At 40.6% G+C, this 24,886-nt stretch overlaps 1 protein-coding gene across 5 annotated transcripts in view; it reads right to left on the reverse strand.

Moving 5' to 3' along the window:
• Positions 1 to 18,723: 18,723 nt before the first annotated feature.
• Positions 18,724 to 24,886, reverse strand: part of TBK1 (TANK binding kinase 1) — a 47,589-nt gene continuing 41,426 nt past the window's right edge. For 4 of the 5 annotated variants that reach the window (XM_054718903.1, XM_008148748.3, XM_028156444.2 and 1 more), the window contains 8 exons: positions 23,527 to 23,648; positions 23,353 to 23,429; positions 22,713 to 22,752; positions 22,129 to 22,230; positions 21,905 to 22,001; positions 21,203 to 21,309; positions 20,901 to 20,972; positions 18,724 to 19,871 (listed from right to left, as the gene is read on the reverse strand). In XM_054718903.1, coding sequence (XP_054574878.1) covers positions 19,820 to 19,871; positions 20,901 to 20,972; positions 21,203 to 21,309; positions 21,905 to 22,001; positions 22,129 to 22,230; positions 22,713 to 22,752; positions 23,353 to 23,429; positions 23,527 to 23,648 — 669 coding nt within the window. In that variant the 3' untranslated portion in view covers positions 18,724 to 19,819. The remainder of the gene's footprint in view (positions 19,872 to 20,900; positions 20,973 to 21,202; positions 21,310 to 21,904; positions 22,002 to 22,128; positions 22,231 to 22,712; positions 22,753 to 23,352; positions 23,430 to 23,526; positions 23,649 to 24,886) is intronic. The other variant, XM_054718904.1, reaches the window with a different exon arrangement.

Consider the following 24,886-nt stretch of genomic DNA (forward strand, 5'->3'; position numbering starts at 1 on the left):
AGAAGAAATATTTTAATATTGCTATTTGCCCTTTCTCTATAATAGAAGTGTCAGAGATGAAAGAAAATTAGTAAAATGTATATAAAAATCTCCCTCCTGTCAGAGTCTGGGGCACGCTGCAGGACCTAGAGTCAAATCCCCACCCACCACCCGCATGCACTTCGAAACTCAGGAGACCCAGACCTGGCCGGCTCCACCCGCACTGGGTAAGACCCAGACCCGGCCAGCCCCACCCCTGTCAAGCCCCTCCAGGTGGAGGGGCACAGCCTCAGGTCCCCCAGCCTGGCACTGGGGTGGGGGGGCACGGCCTGAGGTCTCCTGGCCCGGAGCCAGGGCACGGGGTGCAGCCTGAGGTCCCCTGTCAAGTCCTGCTGGGGGGGGATGAGGCCTGAGGTCCCCCAGCCTGGCGCTGGGGCGGGGGGGCGCGGCCTGAGGTCCCCCGTCAAGTCCTGCCAGGCAAGGGGTGCGGCCTAAGGTCCCCCATCAAGCCCCGTGGGGTGGGGGGCGCAGCCTGAGGTCCCCTGTCAAGCCCAGCCCCCCACTGCAGCATCACATCAGCGCTGGGCGGGGACGCACGCAGGCAGCTTGACTTTAGCGCTGGGGGCGGAAGTCCCTGCCCCGTCCCCGCCCACAGACTGGTTGTGACTGGGACACCATAATGGACAAATTAGCATATTACCTCTTTATATGTATAGATTGTACTAGAGGCCCCATGCACGAAATTCGTGCAATATGAGGCCTTCCTTGCCCCAGCTGCCGGCACTGGCTTCCCTCCCAGCTTCGAAGGGAAGTTCGTCCGGAAGGACTTCCAGTCTAATTAGCATATTATGCTTTTATTATTATAGATATTAAAGTGAAACTGGAAGTGTGATGGAATTCAGAATTACCAAGTTTTTTTAAATTGATTTTTTAAGAGACACACAGTGAGAAACATTGACTTGTTGTTCCACTTATTTATGCATTGGTTAGTTGCTTCTTGTATGTGCCCTGACCAGAGATCAAACCCACAACCTTGGTGTATCAGGATGATACTTTAACCAACTGAGCTACCCAGCCAGGGCCCACGTTTCTTTTAATTTTTTTATAATTTATTTATTTATTGTTAATCCTCACCTAAGGGTATTTTTTTCCCCATTGATTTTTAGAGAGTGGAAGAGAGGGAGGGGGAGAGAGAGAGAGAGAGAAAACATCTATGTGAGAGAGACACATCAACTGTTGCCTCTCACATGTGCCCCGAGGAGGGCAATGAACCTGCAACCGAAGTACGTGCCCTAAACCAGGAAGTAAAATAAAAACTGCCTGCTGCTGCACTAAGCATTTCCTCTAGACCAAGCATGTCAAACCCAAAGGCTAACACGGGCCAAATAAACAAGGTTTAAGTTTATGTGGGCCACAAAAACACAAAAGCTTCAATTTTCATAGAAACATAGGTTTATTTTGATAGAGACATGCTGAATACAAAGGGCTGAAATAAATGAGTAATCGTTAATATAGAATAATAGAACATTTTAATAAAAATTAATATTTTTTCTTGAACATTAACTTACCAGACACTGAATAACTGCACAAATTAAAAAGCATAACACAAATAAACCTATTTTTTCTTGTTCTCCGAAAGTGAAATATTTCCTGTTGTGCACACCAAACAAGTCAGTCCAAGACTAATGAGGTGGCAATCGGCTGCTAAAATATTCGCTGCTGGTATTAGTGGAGAGAAGTGGAGCGCCTGCATGTAAGGGAAATTCATGCAACACGATTATAGTAATCAGTCATTAGCGAACATTGTAGTTCATTATTAATAATTAATTATAACAGGATATTGTAAAAATTAAGTTATGACATTTTTATTAAAATGTTTCTTAAGCCGAAACCAGTTTGGTTCAGTGGATAGAGCGTTGGCCTGCGGACTCAAGGGTCCCAGGTTCGATTCCGGTCAAGGGCATGTACCTTGGTTGCGGGCACATCCCCAGTAGGGGGTGTGCAAGAGGCAGCTGATCGATGTTTCTCTCTCATCGATGTTTCTAACTCTCTATCTCTCTCTCTTCCTCTCTGTAAAAAATCAATAAAATATATTTTTAAAAAATGTTTCTTAAATACCATTATATTGGCTGGGCCGTGAAAATATTCATTGTGTGCTGCATGTGGCCCGTGGGCCGTGAGATTGACATGCTTGCTCTAGATCAGTGATGGCGAATCTATGACACGCGTGCCAGCACTGACACGCGTAGCCATTTCTGATGACACGCGGCCGCTGAGGTGGCCGCATGCCGAGGATGAAACATTCGCTGCTCCTGAGGATGAAACATTTGCGAAATAATGTTTTTTTCCTCAAAGTGACACACTACCCGAGTTATGCTCAGTTTTTTGGTGAAGTTTGACACACCAAGCTCAAAAGGTTGCCCATCACTGCTCTAGATAGTACTTACCTTTTTCAGTAACCCGGTAAGAATGTTATAGATAAGGGGGCAGAGGTTCAGAAAAACTAAGTACTTCACAGGGGAGTTTTACCAAACATTCAAAGAAGAACTAAAACCTATCCTCCTCAGACTATTCCAAAAAATTCAAGAGGAAGGAACACTTCCAAGCTCCTTCTATGAAGCCAGCATCACCATAATACCAAAACCAGATAAAGACAACACAATGAAAGAGAATTACAGGCCAATATCCCTCATGAACATAGATGCCAAAATCCTCAACAAAATTCTAGCAAATCGGATCCAGCATTACATCAGAAAGGTCATACATCATGACCAAGTAGGATTTATCCCAGGAATGCAAGGATGGTACAATATCCGTAAATCAATAAACGTGATACATCACATAAACAAATTGAAAGATAAAAATCACAGTCATATCAATTGATACAGAAAAAGCATTTGACAAAATCCAACACCCTTTCTTGATAAAAACGCTCAACAAAATGGGAATAGAGGGGTCATACCTCAACATAATAAAAGCCTTATATGACAAACCTACAGCCAACATCATACTCAATGGGCAAAAACTAAAACCATTTCACCTAAGAACAGGAATGAGACAGATATGCCCACTTTCACCACTCCTGTTCGACATAGTACTAGAAGTACTAGCCATTGTGATCAGACAAGAAGAAATAAAAGGTATCCTAATTGGAAAAGAAGACGTAAAACTGTCATTATTCGCAGGTGACATGATACTGTACATAGAAAACCCTAAAGACTCCATCAAAAAATTATTAGATTTAATAAATGAATTTGGCAATGTAACAGGATACAAAATTAACGCCAAGAAATCTATGGCATTTTTATACACCAATAGTGAACTTACAGAAAGAGAGACTAAAAAAGCAATCCCATTTACCATCTCACCAAAAAAATTAAGATACCTAGGAATAAACTTAGCTAAGGAGGTAAAAGACCTGAATGTGGAAAACTACAGGACACTGAAAAAAGAGATAGAGGAAGACGTAAACAGATGGAAGAACATACCATGTTCATGGATTGGTAGAATCAACATTATTAAAATGTCCATACTACCCAAAGCAATCTAGAGATTCAATGCACTCCTCATTAAAATACCAACGGCATATTTCACAGACCTAGAAAGAACTCTCCAAAAATTCATCTGGAATAAAAAAAAAGACCCCGAATAGCTGCAGCAATATCAAGAAAGAAGAACTAAGTAGGTGGGATCTCAATACCAGATTTCAAGCTGTATTACAAAGCCACTGTTCTCAGAACTGCCTGGTACTGGCACAAGAACAGACATATAGATCAATGGAATAGAGAATCCAGATATCAACCCAAACCACTATGCTCAATTAATATTTGACAAAGGAGGCAAGAACATACAATGGAATAAAGACAGTCTCTTCAATAAATGGTGTTGTGAAAATTGGACAGATACATGCAAAAAAAAAAAGAAACTAGATCACCAACTTACACCATACACAAAAATAAACTCAAAATGGATAAAGGACTTAAACTGTAAGATGGGAAACCATAAAAAATACTAGAGGAATCCACAGGCAGCAAAATCTCAGACATATTCTGAAGAAATTTCTTCACCGATACAGTTCCTAGGGCAATGGAAACTAAAGAGAAAAATAAACAAATGGGACTACATCAAAATAAAAAGCTTCTGTACAGCAAAAGAAAACATCAACAAAACAACAAGAAAGCCCACTGCATGTGAGAACATATTTGCCAATGTTATCACCGATAAGGGTTTAACCTCCAACATTTACAGGGAACTCATACAACTTAACAAAAGGAAGATAAACAACCAAATCAAAAAATGGACAATGGACCTAAATAGATACTTTTCAAAAGAAGACAGAAGGAAGGCCAAGAGACATATGAAAACATGCTCAAAGTCACTAATCATCTGAGAGATGCAAATCAAAACGACAATGTGGTACCATCTCACACCTGTCAGAATGGCTATCATCAACAAATCAACAAATGACAAGTGCTGGCAAGGATGTGGAGAAAAAGGAACCCTCGTGCACTGCTGGTGAGAATGCAGACTGGTGCAGCCACTGTGGAGAACAGTATGGAGTTTCCTAAAAAAACTAAAAATGGAACTCCCATTTGACCCAGTGATCCCACTTCTAGGAATATATCCCAAGAAACTAGAAACACCAATCAGAAAGGATATATGCACCCCTATGTTCATTGTGGCACAATTCACCATAGCCAAGATGTGGAAACAGACTAAGTGCCCATCAGCAGATGAATGGATTAAAAAACTGTGGTAGATCTACACAATGGAATACTACGCTGCGGTAAAAAAGAAGGAATTCTTACCGTTTTCAACAGCATGGATGGAACTGGAGAACATTATGCTAAGCAAAATAAGCCAGTCAGAGAAAGATAAACATCACATGATCTCACTCATTTATGGAATATAATGAACAACAAAAGGGTGGTGATGAACAAAAACAGATCCAGAGACAGAAAAGCATCGATCAGACCATCAAACCTCAGAGGGAAGGTAGGGGAGGGTGGGGAGAAGGGGGAGAGATCAACCAAAGGACTTGTATGCATGCATATAAGCCTAACCAATGGACACAGACAACAGGGGGGTCAGGGCATGAGTGGGCAGGGCAATGGAGGATAAGGACACGTATGTAATACCTTAATCAATAAAGAAAAAAAAAGAAAAGCTAAGTAACTTGTCCAAAGGCTGAGCTTGCGAGTGGTGAAGGGGATCAGAACGTGGCCCATGTGGTGCTAAAGCTGTGCCCTTAGCTGCGTCACCGCAGGTAGGCCTGTCTGCAGCATCACCCAGTCACCGGGAGCCACAGCAGCCAAGGGAGCTCCGGCTCCCCTCTCAGCCTCACCTGCCCTGTGTACTGTTACCCAGCGCCCATCAAGGGCTTAGGGATGAAATGAGGTGAACCTACACTTTCAACTTGCTTTCCTGTTAATGCTATAGGGAGGTTTCCTTTGTAGCCAATTTAATATATAAGGGTTATTTCAGTTTCCTAACATCAGGCTAACAAAGAAATGTTTCCTTTTCAGTACATTTCAATGTGCCTTTATATATATATATATATTATATTGATTTCAGAGAAGAAGGGAGAGGAAGAGAGAGGTAGAAAAATCAATGATGAGAGGGAACCACCGATTGGCTGCCTCCTGCACATTGGACCAAGCCCGCAACCCAGGCATGTGCCCCTGCCCAGAATCAAACCTGGGACCCTTCAGCCCGCAGGCCGACGCTCTATCCACTGAGCCAAACCGGCCAGGGCTCAATGTGCCTTTTAAAAACACTGTAACCAGAGGTTGATGGGGAGGCAGACCTGAATTCCGCTATTTCTGGCTTTTCCCACAATGCCCTGTGTGACCTTGGAAAATCCACTTAACCTCCCTGAGTCTGTTCCCTGAACTGACGTTGGATTAAATCAGTGTTGACCGATAGTGGTAAACATACTATGGTGGTCCTTAAAATGAATGTTTTAGTTTTTCAGGACTTAAACACTAATTTTAATGTGTAAAAAACATAATAGTACATCCAAGCAATTATTTCCGAGGTATCTCTTCTTAGGATGACACTGAGTTAAAAGGGCAAGTTATTTAGGGAAAATGCTAAGTAAATACTGGTAGAAGATTATGCAAGTATGGCAACAACTGTGGGGAGGGCTGCCAATGGCTGACACCTGGGAAATGAGAGCGCCCGTTCACTGGACCCTCATATGTGCCAGGAACCTTGTGCTTCATGTGCGTTAACTTATTTAATGCTGAATCCTAAGCAATAGGTACTGTCATTATCATCTTTTTAAAAGAATTATTTATTCATTTTTGAGAGAGAGAGAGAGAGAGAGAGAGAGAGATTTTGTCCCACTATGTATATGCCCCGACTGGGGATCGAATGCAAACCTTGGTGTCTCAGGATGATGCTCTAACCAACTGAGCTACCAGGCCAGGAGCGGTCATTGTCACCTTTATTTTGAAGAAGAGAACACCAGGGCACAGAGAGGTTAAGTTCCTTTCTCACGGTTACCTACCGACATGTGGCGGATGGAGCCAGGATCTGACCTCACGCCTTGTTCCTAGGCCTTGTGCTCGCTGGCAACCTTGCGGAGTGAAAAGGACTCCTGAGTCACCGAGACCCAAAGCCAGGATTCTGTAATTCAGCAGGTCTCAGACGGAGGACAGCATGAGCATCACCTGAGAGCTTGTTAAAACTGCAGACTCACAGCCCTCCTCCAGAAGTCCTGGTCCTTAGACTGGAGGGTGCGGGAGTGCAGTTTTCACAATCTCCAGGTAGCTCCGAAGCAGGCGGCCCTACGGTCTCATGTGAGAAGTGGCTGTAATCCCAGGAGTGATTAGAATCATGAGCAGCTGCTGGGAGACTTCCTCCCTTGTTCGATGGCTTGTCACTCCCCTCTGAGGCCTTTGCAGCCTGTGGGACCGGAGTAAGGAGCTGACGTCACATCTCCTTCAACGTTCCTCTTCCAGGCATCGCAGCGGCAGTGAGGCATCGAAGGCATTGAGTAAAGATACTCAAGTCTGTTCTGACAGCAGATCTCTATGTTCCTGATCTCCCCACAGTAATAAAAAAAAAAACCTCCAAAGCAGAGAACGGCAGGAAAGGAGAAGAAATGCAGGGTAGAGCCAAAACAACTCATACGCACAATCTCACCCACGCTCACCTCTGCCACCTGCCAGCTCATTCCCCCTTTCGCAGCCAGGGCTCATAGGGCACAAGGGGGCTGAGTATGTGGGGCCTGAAAAGGCTGAAGAAGAAGTGAAAGAACAGATATGGTTCTACAAAGAGGCAGTGAGGACAGGAGATGCTTTCTCCCAGGCATGGTTTTGCTAGTCAGACCTACTAAAAAATGAGAGGGGGAAAGAGGGGAAAAAAGGGTGAGGATGCTTTCAGAGGACCCTCACTTTCCTAGGATGCTTCCTTCTGGTTTTATTTCCCTCAAGCCCACAGTCTAGAAAGTAGATAAGAAATGTACACAAATAACTTCAATTTAAAGTACAGATGGCAACAAGCACGGCAAGAAAAGTACAAATCTTTTCCAATAGGCATGGAGCAAACTGGACGAGCAGATGAATGAAAATATTTCAGAACTCCAAGCCCGGATGCCCACCAGTTGGTGAAAGAGGATGAGCTGGAACAAGAGCTCTTCTGCTTGCCACAGTCCCCACCATTTCCCGTTTTCCTTGCACTTGACCCCTTTTGTTCATTTAAGGCCTGCCTGGATTCTTACTGACACCTGAGGGTGCCTAGCAGCATGATGTGGGTGCTGATGTAGCTCGCAGAGGATGCTGTGCAGGAAGTTGGTGGAGATGAGATTGGCCATGCAGGCTGGATTGGCATAGGCCTTGAATGCCATACAAAGGAGTTTGCACCTTAAAAGTCAGTGGTTCTCACTGGAGTGTGGGCGCCCTCTTGACAGCCTATACCTTGACATCACTGAGTGTGATAAGGGCTGTTCTGGGAGGGTGTTGTGTGTGGGAATGGCGTGGAGGTGGAACAGCAGCTGAGAACCAAAGCTGTAAACAACAGGGAGCCACAAACAGTGGTGGCTTGGGAAGGGCATGAGCACACTGTATTTAGAAACATCACTCTGGGGGAAGCTGGGAGCATGAAGGAAGGAAGGATGATTGAATGTAAGAATAGCCAGCAAGTGGCAAGTGTAGTCTGGGTGGGACTTGAGACCCGCCTCCCACCCCCAGCTTCCCGGGTTCTCCCTGAATCAGTCACCTGATCAGCTCAGGTGCTGGGGTGTGGGGGACATCCACTGAGGTGGTGAAGACCACTTGTTAAAAACATTTGACCTGCTGAAACTGGTTTGGCTCAGTGGCTAGAGCGTCGGCCTTCGGACTGAAAGGTCCCAGGTTTGATTCCGGTCAAGGGCATGTACCTTGATTGCAGGCACATCCTCAGTAGGGGGTGTGCAGGAGGCAGCTGATTGATGTTTCTAACTCTCTATCCCTCTCCCTTGTCTCTGTAAAAAAATCAATAAAAATATATTTTTTAAAAAATTTGTCCTTGTTGCCCTTTGTTTTTTCCTTCTTCAGCCACCTGAGTTCCCGCCTTTGATCTTAGCCTATAGGTGGCCCTGGCTCATATGCAAACTTGGGAGCTGGTCTCAGCAGAGAGCTCTTGCTGGAGACTGGCAGACCTGTGAGTCAGAGCAAGCTTTTTGTAACCTCGGGGGACAGCTTTATCTGCAAGGCAATGCCTGTACAAGAAAGCCCATTATTTCAAACAAATGAACAGAAAAAAATTCAGAGAAAGAATAGGTCAGAGGTTTGAAAAATGCAGGCATCTTCCTTTGCCCTGGAATGAATCAGTACTCCCCCCACACCTGTCCACCCTCCACACCCCAACCCCTTGCCTGACCCCCTGGATTTGGGAAATGTAGCTGGTCTAGAAGCAATACTCTGTTTCTGGATCCCCAGAGGGGCTCAGCAGCCCAAAGTTGCGGGAGGGGAATGGAAGTGAGGCTATCCTTTCCCATCTCCCTTCCCTCGGGAAGCAGGGTGCCAGGGTTAGTTTCCTAAGTTTAGTTGCATCTAAAACCCCTTCTGTATCCCCAACCTCTTTAGCTGAAACCAAATGGAAATCACAGCCAAGAGAATAATTGTGGAAATGGAAGTTGGGGTGACTCATAGTCTCCTGATTTCTTGGGTCCAAATTCTTAGTATTACAACTTTCACAATCACTTTCTCTTGGTGAAAAATCTAAGAAAGCAGCCCAGCTGGTGTGGCTCAGTGACTGAGCGTCAACCTATGAACTAGGAGGTTGGGGTTTGATTCCCGGTCAGGGCACATGCCCAAGTTGCAGGCTTGCTCCCCTGTGGGGGGTATGCAGGAGGCAGCCAATCAATGATTCTCTCTCATCATTGATGTTTCTATCTCTCTCTCCCTCTCCCTTCCTCTCTCTGAAATCAATAAAAACATTTTTTTTAAAAGAAAACACCCTAAGAAAGCAGATCATCCAAACCATGTCATAGGGACCAGTGACAAGATACTTGATTAAGTGCTGTGCGCATGCATGTTTTTACTCTTTGATGTGCACACTGGGCTGGGTGGGAGTAGGAAGAAGGGTAGGATGGAAGATTAAAAAATTCTAACCCCGTATTTCAACAATAGCACTCGCACATCCTTCACAGGCCTACCATTGTGCTGGGCCTCGTTCCCTGGCAACTTCTTCCCATGTCCCCAGCAGGAGGAGCTGAGATGAGAACAACAGACTTGACATCTGGAGAACAGAACTTCTGTTTTTATTTTATACGCTCTGAAAAAAAGAGAAAAGAATCATTCTGAGCCTGGACAAGATCCATCCTGAAACACAGACTTTTTGGTATTTTCAAAGGTGTTCTACTTTGACAGAACTTTCCAGATCTGTCTGGAAAACCATGTCATGGGAACATAAGGCATTTGCAAAGGCATTCGCTTTCATGCCTCCTGGTGTCCCAAAAAAGTTTGCCGTTTCTAAAGAATTTATAAATGGCTATTTGTTGTTAATCTTCACCCAAGGATATTTGTCCCGCTGATTTTTAGAGAGAGGAAGGGAGAGAGGGAGAGAGGGAGAGAGGGAGAGAGAAAGAGAGAGAGAGAAACATTGATGTGAGAGAGACATCAATCGGTTGCCTCCCGCATGGGCCCCGATCTGGGTGGGGGATCGAACTTGCAACCCAGGCTCGTGCTCTTGATTGGGCATTGAACCTGAGACTCCCACTGAGCCACACTGGCCAGGGCTATAAGCAGCTTTTTGTCTGACATCCTATTGAGGCTGCAGTGGTAGGAGCTGCTCTTGGAGTGTTGGTGCGCTCCCCAGAACAAGAAGAAGAAAGATGCTGGAAAGTTGGCCAAGACGAACAAAACTGGGGCAAGGCCCAAAAGAAGACATGGCCCGAAGACAACATTCGGGACAAGCTCAATAACCTAATCCTGTTTGACAAACTGTGTGAGGCAGTTCCCACGATCAGCTTATAGCCCAGCTGTGGTCTCTGAGACTGAAGCCTTGGGGGTCCTTGGCCAGCGCAGCCCTCAGGACCTCCTTAGAAAAGGACTTACCCAACTAGTTTCAAAGCACAGAGCTCGAGTACTTTACACCAGAAACACCGAGACTGGGGATGCCCAGCTGCTGGAGAACAGGTTCCAACAGCTGTACATTTTGAAAAATAAAACGTTATCAAGTAAAAAAAGAATTTATAAGTGTGGAAGTAAAAATTGGAAGCTTCACAAGTTGAACTTTGTGGACTTGCACAGACTCCCCCTCTTTTCTAGGGACGTATCAACCAGCAAGTAGAAGGGCGATGCTCCCACTATTTGGGGGAAGAGACCTAAGAGAGTTCTGAAGGTGGGGGGCAGCTCAGTCTCAGGCAGAGCAGAAACTCAAATTCACTTCCCCTGACTGAGCCCCCTTCAGCTGCAGGACCTGGGCAAGTTATTAAGCCTTTTTGATCCTCTGAGCCTCAACTCTCTTGGATTCCTTCTTTGGTTAAAAGAAAGTGGGATGGGAATAACACTTGCAGTGTTGCAGTATAGGGTGCAGACAATAAATGGTAATGAGCATGATGAACCTTTGGAAAACAACAGCATAGACACATGGAGGGAGAAAAATATTACCTGCGGTGCTCTCTCTCTTCCTTTGTGCATGTTATATGATCCATATGATCCGCATATAACTTTTCCGTATCAGATGATCAGGTTAGGGCTTTCAAAATTAACATTTCCTTTAATTTTGGCCTAGGCAGATTAACCTATTTTCAGTATTTTTGTCTGATTAGTACACCTTCCTGATATGGAGGACATTCTCAAGGGGGGATGTGGGCCGGAGGGGAGGGGAGGGGAGGAAAGAACGGAAATGCCACAATTTGTTGGGATCTAGTCTCAGCCTCTCAGAAGGAATGTCAGGCCTCTTCCTTTTCCCTCCATTGACCTCTTCCTGCCCACTCCTGCCCCCCAGCACATGCCCTCGCCTCCCTACTGTCCGTGTCCATTGGTTATGCTTATATGCATGCATACTTTGATCACTTACCCTGTCCCCCCCCCCCCCCGTCCCCCCTCCCCCCCGCCCACCCTCACTCCCAACCTCCTCTGCCTTCCCTCTGAGGTTTGACGGTCTGTTTGATGCTTCTATGTCTCTGGATCTACTTTTGTTCATCAATTTATGTTGTTTATTATATTCCACAAATGAGTGAGATCATGTGATATCTATCTTTCTCCAACTGGCTTATTTCGCTTTAACATAATGCTCTCCAGGTCCATCCATGCTGTTGCAAATGGTAAGAGTTCTTTCTGAGCTCATGAACTTTTAAAAAAGTATTGATTCTATTGTGGTAAGAACATTTAACATGAGATCCTCTTAACAGATTTTAAGTGTACATACAGTACAGTTACCTATAGGGACAATGTTGTACAGTAGGTATCTAGAATTTATTCACCTTGCATAAATGAAGTTTCATACCCATTGATCCTGGCAACTACCACTCTCTGCTTCTATGAGTTTGGCTATTTTAGATAGCCCACATAAGTGGAGTCATACAGAATGTGTCCTTTTGTGACTATTATTTCACTTAGCATGATATCCTCAAGGCTCATCATATTGCAGGATTTCCTGCCTTTTAAAGGCTGAATAATATTCTACATTTTAAAAAATATCCACTCATCTGTTGACAGACACTTAGGTTGTTTCCACATCTTGATTATTGTGAATATGAAAGTGCTGATATCTCTTTGAGATTCTGATTTCAATTCTTTTGGACAAATACCCAGAAGGAGGATTACTGGGTCCTATTGCTGGATCAGTTCATTTTTTTGAGGTACCTTCATACTGCAGTGACTGCACCATTTTGAATTCTCACCAAAAGAGTACACGGGCTCCAATTTCTCCCCTTCCTCACCAACACTTGTCTTTTGTCTTTTTTTATAACAGCCATCCTGACAGGTGTGATGTGATACCTCATTTTGGTTTTGATTTGCATTTCCCTGCTAATCAGGGATGTTGAGTATCTTTTCATGTACCTGTTAGCCATTTGTATGTCTTCTTTGGAGAAAAATCTGTTCAAGTCCTTTGCTCATTTTAAAAACAAGGTATTCGGTTTTTCTGTTTTTTTGTTTTTGCTATTGAGTTATAGGAGTTCCTTATCTATTTCGAAAATCAGTCCCTTATCTGATATATGGTTTGCGAGCATTTTCTCCCACTCGATAGCCTTTTTACTCTACTGATGATTTTCTTTGCTGTGCAGAAGCTTTTTAGTTTGATGTAGTCCCACTGTCTATTTTTGCTTTTGAGGCCGGACTCACAGTCCATCTTCCTGAGATTTAATGTGGACTCCCCTGAGGCTATACCAACACCTCCAATTTCAATCAGTCATATTGGTTTCCTTTTTTTTTCTCCCAGTGTTCTCTTTTCAGTAATGACCTCAATATTTTTACCTCGCAGGAACAGTAACAGAAATCCAGGGGACAGAAACACCTCAATCACATTTAACATATAATATCCAGGCTCCCAGTCTGGAAAGCTATAGCCTTTTTTTTTGCTTAAAAGGATAAAAAATTAGCAGCACCTTTTTCTTTTTTCCTTTTAAAAAAGCAGCTTTCTTGAACACACCATTATGACTAGAAATAGACGCTAAAATATATTCAGTACTTACTGTGTCAGATTCTCATCTAAATGCATTATTTCTATCAGCTCACGTAATCCTCATGAATAATCCCACAGGGGAGTACTATTACCCCCATTTCAGAGGGAGACTGAGGAACCTGGCCAAGTCCCACACAGAAGGCAGTGGGGCTGGGATTGGGAACTAGGCCATTGGATCCAGCCTGTGCTTTGTGCCACAATGCTGCTCTCATCTCAAATCTCTTCAGAGCATTATCTATATACATATATACATATTTAGATTAACTTCCTTTCAGTGTAGTTTACATACAAATGCACGTATTTTCAGTCGGATGAGTTATCACAGACACACACACACACACACACACACACACACACACCCATGTAACCACCATCTCAATGAAAACAACACATTTCCATTAACCCTCATGGACCTTCAGCCAGTCCTCCTCACCTCTTTCCAGTATTCTAGCTTGTGTTTTCTGACCATTCTGAGAGAGAGTTTGGTTGTCTTATAAGCCATGATGAGAAGGAATAAGAGAAAATGTTTTTAAAAATTAACAGCCATGTGCAATTGGTGATTAGTAATGATTTGGAAAAAGGAATGGAAAGCTGGGCTGTGAAAGCAATGGCCTTGCCATCGAAATTACATGACCAGGATGATTACTGAGAACCTGTAAGTGCTTTGGAGTCAGTTACACATACAACAATGCTCATCCTGACATGTAGAAGCCTAAAATTCAGGGCTTATAGCTAAACATTGTCTCTCTCTCTCTCTCTGTCTCTCTCTCTATATATATATATATATATATATATATATATCCTACCTAATAGACAAATATGCAAATTGACCACACCTCCAACACACCCACAAGCCACGCCACAAGCCACGCCCACCATCCAATCAGAGCGAGCATGCAAATTAACCCAAACCAAGATGGCTACAGCCACAGAGAGCAAGGTTTCCTAGGTAACAGAGGAAGCCAAGCTTTCCGCCTGCCCTTGCCAGGCTTAAGCCTCCACTCAAGCTACAAAGTTTCAATTATAGAAGGTAAACAATTTCAAACAAATGGCGGCAGAATGGAGCTTGAGAGAGCAGGCCAGGTTTGCCGCCGGCAACAGGGGAAGCAAAGCTTTCCGCACACCCTGGCCGGGCCCACCCGCTTAAGGCTACAAAGTTTCAATTATAACCCCAACAGAAATGGCTGCCGGCCTCGGAGGGAGCCCCAGGCTTGGCTCTGCTAAATAAATTCCAGATACCAGGGCTTCCGCTTGGGTTGCCAGGGGGCGTGGCCGGCCTGCAAACCACCACAGGCCCCTCACTCAGGCTGCCCCACACCCCAAGGGAACCCCACCCTGATCCAGGACACCTTTCAGGGCAAACCAGCTGGCCCCCACCCATGCACCAGGCCTCTATGCTATCTAATAAAAGAGTAATATGCAGATTGACCATCACTGCAACACACAATATAGCTGCCCCCATGTGGACACAAGATGGCGACCACAAGATGGCCAGCAGGAGAGGGCAGTTGGGAGGCACCTGGCCTGCAAGGGAGGGCAGTTGAGAAGGACCAGGCCTGCAAGGGAGGGCAGTTGAGAGGGACCAGGCTTGCAAGGGAGGGCAGTTGGAGGTGATCAACTCTGCAGGAGAGGGCAGTTAGGGGTGACCAGGCCGGCAGAAGAGGGAAGTTGGGAGCAAACAGGCTGGCAGCAGAGTGGTTAGGGGGTGATCAGGCTGGCAGGCAGAAGCGGTTAGGGGCAATCAGGAAGGCAGGCAGGCAAGCAGTTGGGAGCCAGCAGTCCTGGATTGTGAGAGGGATGTCTGACATCCCTTGAGGGGTCCTATATTGGAGAGGGTACAGGCTGGGCTGAGGGACAACCCCCCTTTGTGCACGAATTTCGTGCACCGGGACTCTAGTGTGTGTGTGTGTGTGTGTGTGTGTGTGTATATATATATATATATATACACACACACACACACACACACATACATACATACACACACACACACACACACACACATATATATATATATATATATATATATATATATATATATACATACATATATATACATATGTATATATATTCATTTGGTATATATGCTCCTTAACGAGGACTTAATATAAATTATCTGATATGACAATTAACAACGCCAGTCCTATTTCGGTAGATGAATAATATGGTGGCAAGCTATTTGATTTCAAGAAACATTCCTCCTTTTTGTTCTCTTCAACAACCATACAGCTACTGTTATTGTATCTTTGTGTCATGGCATTGACCAAGCTGGAGGGGATCTTTAAGATCAAGTCCAATCCCCATGTCTTACAGATGAGAAAACTCGTCAGGGGGTTAAGTGACTTGCTCAGTCACATAACTCTTGACAGCAGAAACAAGGTCCCTTGCTGAAGTCCCATGCTCTTTCCTCTGGATCACAAGGCTCTCAAGCTCTGGATTTTTCATGGATAGCTGAGGCTAAAACCCTGACTCAATTAGAAGAGTCCAGAGATGAGGAAACAGAGGAGAAATGACGGTGAGCTAAAGTGTGTAAGTCACATGGTGATAAAGCTCTTTGGGAGCCTTCACTTTAGTAAAACAATCAATCATTCGTCTTGCCTTGAGATCATTTGTTTTCAAGTGGGTTGACTGGGATAGAGGTACTTAGGGAAATTTTGGTATATTTCTGTAGCGACCGTTAGATGACTGTAGGTTATTGATGAGTGACCGAGTTCAATGCTGAAGAGATGACTTGTGTGAGCTGTCTTTTGTACTAGCAAGTGGCCAAAATCTACAGTCAATGCAGAAGATTGGAGCAAGCATCCCCAGGAATAGGCAGACTTCTAAGAATCAACTCATTTTTCTAACTTATCTACCTCATATGGCGTTCTTCATAAATCAATTCCTAAGGCAGATAGTTATTATTAACTGCCCACTATACAAAACACTGTTAAACATTGGAGAATAAAAGGCAGAATATGATTCTAGAAGGCATATATTTCAGTAATTTCATTAGATTGGGATAATATCTCAACAAAAGACTATTTCATCAGATTATAAGTAAAAAAAATTGGTGGAAATAGGCTATTAATCTCCCAAACTAATGAGAATACTAGCAAGCTTTGTTTTAGAAAAATAAATGACCAAAATTTATAGGTACAGATTATCCACTGACGAGGGCTATCTGTAAAGTATACAGGGAGTGTTTATATGTTCACAGTCTCTGATATCTACACACCATAGCACTGTGATGTGGTTAAAAAAAAAAAAAAAAAAGCACTGGACCAGTAATTAGATGATCTAAAGTTCTGTTTTTCCCCATGGAATTGTGTTAGAAGGTTAAAATGTTTAACCTTTTGCAGTTTACTCATCTTTAAAGTGAAAGGATTGAAAATGATTTTTCTAAGTTCTGTTGGAGCGCTAACATCCCAAATTATGCTATTCTATATCTGAGGGATGATATATACAAAGAGGGACTTTCAAACTATTAAGTTAGATTCCCCATATTTTGGTAGTAAAAAAGAATGAAAGAAAATATTAATTCCAGGAAAACTAGGTAACTGAAATGTACTAGGTCTTACATTTAATACATTTGTTAGATACCTCCCTTGGTGATTAGAGATCAGTCATTTCAGTGTTAATTAAAGGAGAATCTGCTGCTGGATCACCTATCACATCATCAGATTATGATTGACAATCTCTGACAAGGGGTAAATGCTAAGCACTTACGTAAGATGTAGAGCTACATGGGTGTCAAAGAAACAATTTTAATTTTAATTCAGTTGCAAGATGAAACATTATGAAGTAAAAGAACTTGCTTACCTTAGTCTAGGCCATTTGTCCAACACTTCTCCCACCAGCAGAGAACAAAGGTGAAAGCTGGGCTCTGTAGAAGGTGCTTTAGACACCGAGTTGGAGAGTTCGTTACTCCCTATAATTCCTTCTCCTCTTACCCTTTCACATTCCAGTAAGGCAAGATTGGATAGAAAATTCAGAGCTTTATGCAGTAGCATATTTAAGGTACCGGTACTTTGAAATCTCGCATCAATCCCTGACTAAAATATGCTACATAGTATGGCCAGTGTGGCTCAGTGGTTGAGCATCGATCTATGAACCAGGTCATGGTTAGATTTCTGGTCAGGGCACATGCCCAGGTTGTAGGCTTGATCTCCAGTAGGGGGCCTGCAGGAGGCAGCCCATCAATGATTCTCTGTTATCATTGACGTTTCTATTTCTCTGTCCTTCTCCCTTCCTCTGAAATCAATAAAAATTTATTTTAAAAATAAAATATGCTACATAAATTGACCTGAACAAAAGAAATATAGTAAGATAAGGTCCAATGACCTTTCTAGTTTTTTAGGAAAAGGGGAACTCAATGTGATTAACTTATTCTTTTTTGTTTATTCTGAGGTATTTTAATTCCACAAGCAAATTAAGGTTCATTGAAAATAAGAGCTTTTTTTTTTAAGCTAAACATTTCCCTCTCTCTGTAGAAAACCTCTCTGAAGCAAGAGTCCCCAGGAATAGGCAGAAAATTGGATTATAGAAATAGCCATGGCTTTTAATATAACCTCACCTTCAAACTGCTTTATTTTCTCTCAATTTTCCCTCAGACAACTATTCATCAATTACTTCAAACAGGAAGAGTATCTACTGTTCTACCTCAGCAGGAAGGTTTTCTTCTTGCCCAGCAATAAGCCCAGCCAACAGAAACACCACGGCTCAGCCAATGAGAAGCTGTCATCACCATGACCTCATTACTATCCTCACATAACCTTCATTTTTCTTTTGCTGATGACTCCTTGCCCCATCCCCTTTCTATAAAAACTTTTCATTTTGTGTAACTCCTCAGAGTATCTCTCTGCTTGCTAGATGAGATGCTGCCCAATTCGTTAATTAATAAGCAAGTAAGGTATTAGTTGAATTTTGATTTTTTAACCTGGGGAATAAAATAGTAAGTATTAATCAAAACTAATGTGGAATAGAACTGCTCTTACCAATCAATTTATGAAAATATGATCCCTACAGCAAGGGTTTATTGATTTTTTTTCTAGAGGCACTGAAATAAAAACTAAATCTGTGAATATATTAACTGATCATATAACTTAAGCAAAATTTTATCTAATTTTCAGTAATATGATCATTTAAATTATACAATTAGAGGCATACATGTTAGATGGTCAAACTGAAAATTAAAATCAAGAGGGATTAAACACCACTCCTTCACTCCACTCTCAGAAAGAGGTATATTTGACAGGGGATAATTGTGTTCATATAAGTAAAGTCACTCAACCTAGGCATTTATTTCTATAATGTTCTTATTTGACATTTAAAATTCCTTACCACAATAATAATCAATATGAGATTTCAAATAAAATCCTAATCCGCCGAGACCGGTTTGGCTCAGTGGATAGAGCGTTGGCCTGCGGACTGAAGGGTCCCGGGTTCGATTCCGGTCAAGGGCATGTACCTTGGTTTCGGGCACATCCTCAGTGGGAGGTGTGCAGGAGGCAGCTGATCGATGTCTCTCTCTCATCGATGTTTCTAACTCTCTATCCCTCTTCCTTCCTCTCTGTAAAAAATCAATAAAATATATTTAAAATAAAATCCTAATCCACTTTTAGTTGTCCAATATTCATGGCAGTCAAATTTACTCTCTAGGCTTAGGACATGATATCTTTATCACGGACATACAGATTGTATATAATCACACTTCAATAATCTGATATATTGGAAATGAAAACCACATAAATCTTCATTGGACAAAATCATTTCTTGCTGAGCATAATCCTTTATTTTAAAACTCTGGGTAGATTTTTCAGAGAATGTCACCTTAGGATTTGTGCAGCATAAATTTATGAAAGAACTACACTGGAGTCAGTGGGTTTAGAAGAGAAACAAAACCATCCCTACATCCAATAGTCTGAGACTAATTTACCATCACTACCCATAATATTTCTTTTAAAATACTGTTTTTTGTTTCTCAAACTGTTATACACAGAAAAATACAAATTCTTTACATTAAAACTGCGAAATTTATTGATTTTTTTCATGAAGTAGTAAGCAGAATTAAAGAAGAAATATACAGCTTAAAAGAGTTGAAATGATCCTAAAATATTTACGACAATTTTAAATTCATGGCCTAAATAAAAATGAATAGCTTTTAATAATTCAATTGCTTAAAAATTTTGCTAAATAATTTATCTGAAAGTAAAAAGATATGAGGATAACTAGGATCTGGGCACCTTGTAAAATAAAATAATGCCACTTTATCCTTCTCAAAAAAATTGTGATCCTTGTGAAAACAGTGGTTCGGTTCTGCTCCCCACGATAGAAGCCACCTCTCCATTCTACCACTTACAAAAGTGTCATCAGTCTTCTGATTTGTAAGGATGCCAATTTTGGTTCCATTTAAAAATGTTCCAGTAGGCAGTCAGAGATATCTGATCCAGCCTTACACAGAAGAGTAGATGATCAATATCTCAACACAGCTATCATGGCTTTCTTCTAGTGCTCATTGAGGTCAAATGCCCTCATATAATTATAAATGTTAAAAGATAAAATTACATCTTAACAGCAGCCAAAAATTTATATATTTTTACGTATTTACAATATTATACATATTTACACGACCACATCAAATATTGAATTGTAGAAACAAGAGACCACTTATAGAAGCATTCGTTTAATGCCTCAGCATTATTTTCTTGTGCAAACTGAAACTTTTCTCAAACTTCTTAGAAAGCTAAAGACAGTCAACATTGCGAAGGCCACCATCCATGGTTAAAGAGCCAAATCTAAAAACAGAAGAAAATAGGTATCATCAAAAGATTCATTTATTTGGCCCCTAACATTTTAAAGCAGACTACAGAATACTTTTCAGGGGAATAAAAAGTTTGAGCAACTGTGAACTGCTCTATTTCTTACTGAAACACAGTGGTATAATTATAAATATGTGAAAAACACAATTCAGTGGCTTGGGAAGAACTTGTTAAGAGAAAACAGAGTGAGGTAATCCAGAAAGCATTAGGAAGAACTGGATAACGTCTTTTTGGTGTGGTGGGATTCATAAGCAAAGATGTGGAGTTGAGAGTAAGTGTGACATACTAAAGGGACAGTGAGGAATGGAACCAAAATAAAGATAAAAAGCATCTCTGCTAAATAAGCATCAGAGTGCTATTTTTGGTATATATGCTGCCAAAGCAAGCACAGATTGTCATTTTGGGGACTAGTGAAAAATACAGTTGAATGAGTAGGCTGGGGGTGGACTATTATATTCTTTGAACTCAAATATGAATTTAGATTTGACCTTTTAGATAACAGGAGTTTAGACATTTTCACCCAACTCCTCAAAAAACTGCATTTACAGGGAGATTTGCAGAGAGCTCTGCAAGTTACCCAGTACCAATCAGGGTGCTGGCATCTTATAAGCAACTCTGATTCCAAAACTGAAAATTATAATTCTAATGAGAAAATGTTATAAAAAATAATATGCAAAAAATAATTTGATTCCAAAATTGAAAATAATTCTGAGAAAACAGTATATAAAAAATAATTACCACAAACTGATTCAAATAAGCAAATAAATAATTCTATTAACCAGTGCTTCTAGAAAATGGAATCAATCATAGTTGACATGGTTTTATCCAAACAATCCCAAACAAACTAAAAGGCATGAAGTCACCAAACATAAGGGTCCTGATTTTATATCGCTTTCCCACTGCCTAATCTATCAATATAGGAAGACAGAGAGATACAGGTATAGACACGTATGTACTTGACTGCATATAAAATCATAGGGCAGAATGACACCTGTATTAGCTCACCTTTCTAAAATATGGTTATTTTCAGCAAGTTCTTTAACCACCCCTTCCATTTCTTCTTTTAATTTCTTCATACTATACATACAAAATAAAGATAAATAAGCATCTCTGCCCAAAAAAGTATGCAAATATTTTAGAATTGTATTTATATTATGTTTTAGTTCTATAGCTTAAACTAGTCACTAGATAATATTTACAAACATATTCACAACAAATATAAAAAATTTCAATATAAAAGATCAAGATCACAAATGAAAACAAAAACAAATGGAAACATCATAGTTATAAAATAATACATTTCTTACCCAAGAGTCATTTCTACTAATGTGTTAGAACATGGATAAATTGGAGCCATGGTATGTTTGATTCCACTGGAGGCTGCAAACATTTTCTGAGGCAAAGTTTCTTGTAACTAAAACATAAAAAAATCCCACATCAATCACAGAACAAAATACTTACTACAGATCTTAGATAAAATATTACAGGCTTTAATAAGCCATTTATAGTTTTACATTTTAATTACAAAACCATCAGTGATATAATACTTAAATTGATACTCTTTTAAAAAAATCTTTTGTTATGGATGATAAAATAATAGTACCAGATGTTTTCAACTGTAAAACTTCTAAGTTCTTAAAACTTGGCTCGAAATATATACCACAGACCTGGCTGGGTGGGTTAGTTGGTTGGAGTGTCAACCTGTAAACCAAAAGGTAGCGGGCTCGATCCCTGATCGGGGTGCCTATGGGAGGCAACTGATCAATGTTTCTCTCTCACGTTGAAGCTTCTCTCTCTCTCTAAAGATCAATAAAAACATATCCTCATGACAGGATTAAAAAATATGTATCTCTATATCCCACAAACAGGCAAGTAGAGCTGATAAATGCATATTATGTGCTATTTCTCCCTTCTCATTCATAATAAAATGTAAATGAAAAAGAATTTATTTCCATTTTTTCTAATAGGAAAAAAGGTACTTTTCCCCCTAAATACTTTGATAGCTGTACCTCATTAGTATAGTCTTGATACTTTGATATTTCTTCTTCAATATCTAAACACTGATTAGTTAGGGATAACAACTGCTTCTTAAGATGAAGCATCTTTCTGAAAACCAAAAAGAATCAATTAATAAGCAATCTAATGAAATATTATTCCTACTTAAAGTATACAATATACATTAAAATGTGTATTATACAATCAACCACTCATTGCCCCCAAATAGTTTACCTACCTCATCCATTCTTCTGACTTATCCAAAAATGTCTCGTATTTTTTAACACATTCATCTGTGAAGTGGGTCATTGCTTTTGTTGCATGGTAATACAGTTTTTGCCTAGAATTTAGGAATAATCAGAGGCTTAAACCAATATCACTGTTTCTATTTCCAATATTTAAAAATTTTCCAATATGTAAAATTTGTTTCCTGAAAGTTTTGACTTTAGAATATTTACGAAGGCCAAATGTTTCTAACAGAGATTATAGCAGCAAGAGGAGGAGAATGAGAAGGGAGAATGGTAAAAAAATATTTATTGAATTAAGGTTAAGAAGGTAGTTAAGTCTGTACTCGCCTATGTCTCCATTATCTGCCCCTATGCAATAGAAGCACCTGAGGCAGGAGAAGCCTGCCCCTTTCTCCCACCTCAGTATCCTCTCAATCTGGAGCCAGATAAGTGAGCCTCAAATACGTGCACACAGTAATAATTGTGTAGAGCCAAGATTAAAACATATTTTAAATTGTAATTAATTTAAACTTTAAGAAGAATTACATTAATAACATAACCAAAAATAATTATTAAACATAATCTGGACACTTACTTATCAAATTTGTGGATCTGTTCTTCATTATAAGCTAATCCTAAAAGTAAAAAAATATATTACTTTTGTAAATGTACAATCATAAAATCACACACAGTATTTTTTTCTTTGAGATTACTTTAAAAAAATCTAAGAGTTTAAAGCAGGTGTCACTAGCTTGTGACCCATGAGTTAGATACAGGCCACAAGTGCTTTCATTTGGTCTGTGAGGTGTTAACATTAAAAAGGAATATTAGTTGCCAATATTTAAAAACAGGATATTTCAAATAAAACCTGTTTTTCTAGCTCTTTTTGAGACACAGAGAGATTGGGCAATAAATCAGGTGAATTTAAATAGTGACTCTCCCCTTTGGATGGGGGTATCTCCTCTCCAGTTCTCCTCAGTCTCCACTGGCCAATTTTATTCCTGCTATGTGCCAGCCTCTAGAGGTTGTGGAGTTCATGACCCCTGGTTTGAAATATCCAAAAGGTTGGTTTTAAAAATCATTTTAGTACATTTAATTTCTGACAAAATCAAATCTCTGAAAAATAACTTAAGCAGCCACCCTTATAAATATACTAAATTTGTTCTTCACTATAAGCTGAATTACAACTAGTAGGGCTGATTTTGTTAGATTAACAAATGGCAAATTTTACTTACTACGTTCTGCTTTGTCTTTTTTGAATTGATAGTAAATCTCTGTGATCCAATTTAACAGGACTTGTAGCTTTTCTACACTATTTAAGGAAGAAAAACGCAAATAAGTTAACTGATTTGATGTGAAAAAGTACATTATTAATAAGAGCAGAAACTACCAATAAAATTATAACCTACTGTCTATCTTTTGGATGAGTGCCTTCTTGATGGGCCCATGTATCTGACAGCAATCCACCTGGAGATAATTTGCTTTCGATATCCTGAAGACTGGTTTCTATTGTTCCCCGAGAACTGGAAAGCTAAATAAAATCAATGGGTTCAGATCCAGATTACCAAAAAATCAGAAATGATAATCACAGTGCCAACGGAGTCTAAAGTCTTAATCATATTTCTTTATGGATTATTTAAACTCAAAGTCAGAATATACAAATACATTTAATCGTTCAATTAAGCTTGTTTCTTTATCTGTAAAATATGGTTAATACTCTATCCCATAATTAAGCCCCAAGGATAAAATATAGGTAGCCAAGCCCTAGCAGGCTTGGCTCAGTGGATAGAGTGTCAGCCTGCGGACTGAAGGGTTCCAGGTTCGATTCCGGCCAAGGGCACATGCCTGGGTTGCGGGCTCAATCCCCAGTGGGGGGCGTGCAGGAGACAGCCAATCAATGATTCTCTCTCATCATTAATGTCTCTCGCTCTCCTTCTCCCTTCCTCTCTGAAATCAATAAAGAAATATATTTAAAAAAAAAAAAAAGTAGTTAGCCAAGACTGTGCTCTATATGTTCAGATGCCAAAAAATATATAATTCCTATTAAAACAGAAAATGAAAAGAAATCTCATTTAAGATCCTGTTCATTTTAAGCTTAGTATTTATCATTTACCTACCACAGAACTAAGCATGTGTAAAACTTTTAAAGAAAGGATAAAGTCCAGACTTAAAGAATAAACATATCTAACTATTAAGGATTCTGATACATAATACTGCTTTTCAAATAAAGTTTTCAGTGGTGGTTTACACTGCCACTAGCAACAAACAATCATGCCCTTTCTACTGCACTCTTGTCAGCACTGGACCAGCAGCCTCAGCTCACATAGGAACATGCTACAAATGCACACTTTGGGGCCCCACCTGTTGAACCAAAAACTCCGATTAAGCCTGACTAATTGGAAAGACAAAAATAGTACCTTAGTGTTATATATACATTTTGCTGTTATTGTTGTAAACATCTTTTTCCAAGAGTTTCATTAGGTCTACTGATCTTTAAAATCATTTCTAAATGCTCTTTGTCTTTTAACTGCAGGTTTAATGTTTTCCTAATCAATTTGAATGATGTATTTTTATTTAAAAACCTTTATCGTATTTTCTCAATTTGCTTTTTAACATTTTTTTTTAACATATAGAAATCTTAAGTTTTATGGTCAAATATATGTCTTGCTTTCCATGCTTTATGTCTTCTTTAACATTAATGTTAAGAATATGTTAAGGCCGAAACCGGTTTGGCTCAGTGGATGGAGCGTCAGTCTGGGGACTGAGGGG

This window comes from Eptesicus fuscus, chromosome 7 (assembly GCF_027574615.1).
Source record: "Eptesicus fuscus isolate TK198812 chromosome 7, DD_ASM_mEF_20220401, whole genome shotgun sequence".
Taxonomy (NCBI): domain Eukaryota; kingdom Metazoa; phylum Chordata; class Mammalia; order Chiroptera; family Vespertilionidae; genus Eptesicus; species Eptesicus fuscus.